This window comes from Cystoisospora suis (assembly GCF_002600585.1).
Source record: "Cystoisospora suis strain Wien I chromosome Unknown contig_6300, whole genome shotgun sequence".
NCBI classification, from domain to species: domain Eukaryota; phylum Apicomplexa; class Conoidasida; order Eucoccidiorida; family Sarcocystidae; genus Cystoisospora; species Cystoisospora suis.
Genome location: NW_027159089.1, coordinates 1 through 5657, shown reverse-complemented (window position 1 = coordinate 5657; position 5657 = coordinate 1). Strand labels below are relative to the sequence as shown.

At 43.9% G+C, this 5657-nt stretch overlaps 1 protein-coding gene across 1 annotated transcript; it reads left to right on the top strand.

The window, feature by feature from the left end:
- The first annotated feature begins 511 nt into the window (after positions 1-511).
- On the top strand, positions 512-5656 carry CSUI_009906 (wd g-beta repeat-containing protein). Its single transcript, XM_068070015.1, has 2 exons — positions 512-914; positions 2364-5656. Exons 1-2 carry the CDS (start codon positions 845-847, stop codon positions 5156-5158), a joined length of 2865 nt encoding a protein of 954 aa, XP_067918009.1. The 5' UTR covers positions 512-844; the 3' UTR covers positions 5159-5656.
- The last annotated feature ends 1 nt before the right edge of the window (position 5657 follows it).

The window sequence follows — 5657 nt, the reverse complement described above, 5'->3', positions numbered from 1 at the left end:
ACATGTCTTTCTCTTCTTTCCAACTGAGAAAGAGGGAGTGAATGGATAGGTAGCATGCCGTCTCTTTTTCTTGCGACGACAGAAACATCTGTATAGGAGAGATCCCTTGGCTCCCGTCCATCAAGAGCAACAGTTCAGACATTTCTCGAGAGAGGCACTCCGAAAAAAGGAGCAGGGCGTAATGAATGAGGTGTACATACAGTCCAACTGTATATGATGAAGATGGACGTACGTCTATACGACGAGGCCTGTATGTAGGGATATGTTTGTATGGAGATGTGTGTATGTATGCCTAGCTGGTCTTTACTCTTATTCTCTTTTTATGAGGACTTCGAAGAGAAGAATCTACTATTCTTTTGCATGCAGTAGATAGGTCTTCTCTTTTTTGCTTTTTCTTCTGATCATTCAAGCACACACACCTACAGCCATAGATAGATAGATAGATAGACGAAAGATAGATGTAAAAGAACAAGATAGGAAGAAGAAAAAAAGACGAGAGTCTTCTCTTCGTCTCTCTCTTTATTTAACTGGTGTAAGCACTGTGTGTTTTTCTTTATTTGTTCATCTTTAATCTTTTTCAATGTCTCTTTAGGTATCCATCTAACTGTCTCCCTATCATCATTAATGTGTCTATGTATATATCGATGCATTCATCTCTATCTATGCGTCTTTCTATAGAAATTCAGTTCGAGCTCTCGAAGAAGAGAGTGGCATTTTACTGGAATCTCCTGCGATAACTCTTCTTCATGAAGCTGTCCTCGAAGGCAATTGGGATGAGGTGTATATACACCTGGCGAATCTGCCGTTAAGGCCGAATGTTCGTCGCGCATGCTGGTTTTTAGCAATGGAGCAAAAGTACTTCGAACGCCTTATTACCGGAGATGAAGAAGAAGAAGCTATTCGATGTCTCAGAGGTAAAGCAAATCAATACATAGACACCAGAGCCAGTCTTACCTCATTCATTCATTCATGTCTCTCGGTCACTCCTTCTTTCGGCATTGCAAGCTTTGTAGATGACCCCGTCATTGATCTCTTCTCTCTATTGTCTGTTAGAGACAGGGAGTGTCTCTTTTGCCCGTTCGCTCATCCCTTCATAGTTGGTTTTCCCACATCCCTTTTATACATTCAGACATGTTGAATGAGAGAGATATCGCTGGGGTGTACATACACCTGTTTGTTTTCATCTCTATTTCTTCGCCTATATCTCTTTGTATCTGTTTCTTTGTATTGGTTGACTTCATACATCTATCTATATCTATAGATCTTTCTCTGTCTCTACGTCTCTCCACCTGTCTCCCTGTCTGTCTATCTGTCTCTAGTCTGTCTTTTCCTTTTGAATCGAACTTCAGTCTGCCTATCTTCAATCGATCCATCTATCTCTAATCTATACCCAGTGGTCTGCCTCTACTTTCAACCTATCTATCTATCTATCTTCATTCGATCTATATTTCATTTCCGGATCTCCCGTCGATCTCTGTATCTATTATAGCATGTTCGAGACCTCTCTAGTTGACCATATCCGTCTGGGTTATGTCTTTACGAAGAAGAAGGAAAGAAGAATTTCTCATAAGGAACGGGTCAATTAGCGAAGCCACTCGTGATCTTTCAAAGACGAGCAAGCATATTTCAGATGGATAGACATTTAGGCCTCTCTCTTTCTTCCGTCTCCAAATGCTCCTATATGTGTATGTATCTACTACGTATAAGTGGGTAGGTATGAATCTGTATGTACATCTCGATATATCTATATGTGAGTAGTATGTATAGGTATGAAGATAGTTCAGTCTACTTCCCTTGATAGGTGTTCACATGTCCTTACCTGTCTGTCTTCTTTGCTCTCTCTATCGTTCGTCCCGTGTGTCTCTCTTCTCTCTCTTCTGCTTCTTGTGTTTTGTTCTTCTTTCCCTCTTCTGTATCTATCTGTCTATCTATCTTTAGTGTATCCGCATATCTTAAGTCTATCTATCTGTAATCTCTCTATCTGTCTATCTATCGCTTTTCTGTTTCTCTAGTATGATGAGTTAAAACAAGAGGAGGAGAAGAAGAAGTGGAGAGAGAATGTCCAAAGAGACTAGATAGCAGGGCCTGACATGCCAAGACGAGACTATAAAATTCTTTCTTCACCTACTTTACTCTCTCTCTTTCTCTCCTTTTCTCTATCTTTCATCGACCCAGTCACCCCCTAGAGCTTCTCTCTAGGCGTCCAGATGCTTCTTCAACCTCTCACTTCTCTATCATCCATTCACTCGTCTCTCTATTCTTTTCTTTCTTCTTCTTCTCTTCCCCCCTCTTTCCTCTTCTTATCTCCTTCTGTCTCCTATGCTGCTCTGTCTTTCTGTCTTTCTTTTGTCTTTTCTTTTCAGAAGATCTTCAGCCGTGCGTGTTTGACGCGAGTACCTCCCGACGCGTCCAGGCCTGTAGCTCTTTGTTGATGTATCTCAACTCTCGGGAATGTCTACTTGAGCATATCTCTGTTCTCTCTGATACAATTCGATCTAATCTCTGGTATCGCATGAAGCATCTTCTCCCTCCTGTCCTTTCTCTCCCTACAAGCCGCTTAGCTGTCCTTCTGGCCTATGCTCTTCAGCACCAGACTCTTATGTGTTTCTACCACAATACAGATCTTCCTCTCGAGTCTTATTCTCTTCTCTACGATCATCACTGTCACCATTACGACCCCCAACCTTTCTCTTCGTCTTTCTCTACGAATGGAGGGGCTCTAGGAGGAAGAGGGGTGGGGGATTTTCCTAACAGTCCCTCCTTGAGAGATCAACAAGAAGAAATGCATGCGGCGGTCTCCTTTGAGCAGGTGGTCGAGTCTGCTCTCTCTTCGTCCCCTTCTTTGTATGACGTGAAGGTGTCGCCGGAGGGGGAAGGAAGAAAACGACAGACGAAGAAAGATGGAGAAGAAGAAGAAGAAAAAGTGAAGAAGAAGGAGGACAAGAAGAAAGAGAAGGGAAGACACGAAGGTGACAGGAAAGAGAAGAAACAGAGCGAAGAGGCTGAGAGTGCAGAAAATGCTAGTCAAGAAGATGAAGATGAAGAAGAGGAGAAGAGGCTGACGAGGAGGAGGAGGAGGAGATATCATAAGAAGGACTTTCATTCTTCTTCTTCTTTGGGTCACTTTGACCATCTCTTGTTGCATCATACGCATGTGAACCGCTTCACTATAGATAGAGAGTATCTTAAGCTCTTCAAGAGGAAGGCCCAAGAAAAAGCAGAGAAAGAAAGGTCGGAGAGAGAGAAGAGGGAAAGGTCAAGACGCCCTGGAGAAGATGAAGAAGAGAAGATCCGTGATGGAGGCAAGAATGATCAAGATGATAGAAGGAGTAGTAGAAGTAGTTATGACCCTATTAATGGCAATAGAAGAAGAGATGATAGGTATGAGAAAGAAGAAGAAAAAGATCAAGAGATGAATGCAGATGCGGAGACGGAGATCTCAAAGAACAACACAGAGAGAAAGGAAGAGAGTGGCTCGTGTGCTCCTAATGCTTCTTCTTCATACAAAGGTCGAGAGATTGACCAAGATAAAGACGAAGAAGGAGAAGAAAAGAGAACAAGGCGGCTACAGAGAAGAAGGACAGGAAATGATCATAGTGATGAGCCAACTGAAACAAGGAGAGAAGAAGGAGAGGAAGATAAAGGAGGAGGTTCTCTTCCTCGTAAGTTCTCCCAAGATCTCATAATCTCTTCTTCTTCACTTGATGCGCAGCCTCTCTCTTCTTCTGTTGATATCTCTCAAAATAATGAAGCTAATTTAGACGTTTCTCTCGAAGGAGAAGAAGAAAAGAAAGAACCGAGGAGAACAGAGAAGTCTTCCTCTCGTGACTCTCCTCCTCCCCTATCGTCTTCATCTCCTCCTCCTTCCCATGGAGAAGCCCATGACGTCCAACTCGAGAAAGAAAGAGAAGAAGAAGAAGAAGAAGAAGAGAAGCAATCTCCCCCTACCCGTGTTGAAGAAGGGTCTCTTCTTTCTTCTTCTTCTTCGTCAATGGTTGATTCTGATTCTTTATCTAATTATCTTCAGTATCATTTTCTCTCTTCAACGACTTCTTTGACACCCCCCCCTGTCTGTGGCCTTCATTCTTTGCCTGTCCACTTACATCAATCTCTCGAACTGCATACAGATGAAGTGTGGGTAGTTGCATGCTCTCCTTTAACAGGGAGGTTCTTTGCCTCGGGCTCTAAGGATCGAAGTGTGGCCGTATGGCAAGTTCGAGGAGGAGAAGAAGAGGAGGAGGGAGAAGAAGAAGAAGAGGAGGAAGAAGAGAGAAATACAAAAAGCAAGATGCGTTATAATGGGGATGAGAGAGATGAGTACAGTGCAGAAAGCGAGCTTTCTCCCTGGGAAGAAGAAGGGATAAGAGGAGACGAAGAAGGAGAAGAGACAAAGGATCGAGAAAGAAGAAGAAGTTCGAGAAGAAATGACGAGAAGAAGAAAAAGAAGGACAGCAAGAAGAAGGAGAAGATTGCAAGAGAAGATGAGAATGAAAACAGTAGGGAGGAAGTGATGGACGAATGCGATGGAATGGTAGTTGAGAAGGAGGAAGAAGAAGATGAGAGAGGAGGGAGGGGAAGAAGAAGAAGCGAAGAAAGAAGAAAAGTGAGGAGGCAGCGTGGCTCATCACATGGCTCAGAGGGGGAAAGAGGAAGAAGAAGAGAAAGACTAAAAGACGAAGAAGTAGAAGAAGAACCTTTTGAAAAAGAAGAAAGAAGAGACAGTTCATCTAAGGTTCAAAGAAGAAGACATGAAGAAGCATCGAGTCGCAGTAGCAGTCGAACGAGAAGAAGAAGAAGCATGTTAGATCAGGAGAAGAAGAAGAAATCTCTTGAAGATCGAGGTGAAGACTGTAGTCAAAACGAGGAAGAAGAAGAAGATAGCCTTCTTAGTTCAGAAGAAGAAGAAGATTCCCTGTCTCAAGAAGAAGAAGAGGATCTCCCCGGAGACTTACACACCTCTCATCCACAACGAGCCTCCTCCTTATCGGGCCGTTACCCGCCTCGTCATTCTTCTTCTTCTTCTTCGCAGCACCCTCCCTCGGCATCCCAAGCACCTCTTCTCTCTTCCTCTTCTCCTCCTCCTCCTCCTGTTAAGAATAAGAAGACGACGACGAAGAAGAGGACGAAGAGAAAGANNGAAGAGAAAGAAGAAGAGTAGAGAATCTTCTTTTTCATGTGTTCTACTGTGGCAAACGTTCGAACACCTCGATTCTGTTGCGTACATTTCTTGGTCGTCGGATGAAGCGTTTCTCGCGTCAGGAGGTCAAGAAGGCTGTGTCTGTGTATGGAGCTCTCGAGACGGCAAGTCCCCTATCACGCGTTTAGCTGTACATACACAAGCTATTACAGCCTTAGGATGGCTCAAGACTGACGAAGAGGAGGACAGCAGAGGAGGGGGGGCTCTTCATAGACAACCTTCTCAGAGACGCCGCCAGCTCGTCAGTGCCGGTGGAGATAAGAAGATCATTCTCTATTCTCTTGTCTTAGATGGAGGAGACGACCTCGAGAACGGCGGCCACGGGGGGGATGAAGAAGATTCCGATCAAAAGAAGAAGAAGAAACACGACGACAGAAACAACGACTGCATGCACCTCTCGGGGAGTAGACATCCTGGGTATCTTAGTAGCTCTTCTCCTTCTTCTTCGTCCTCTTCCTCT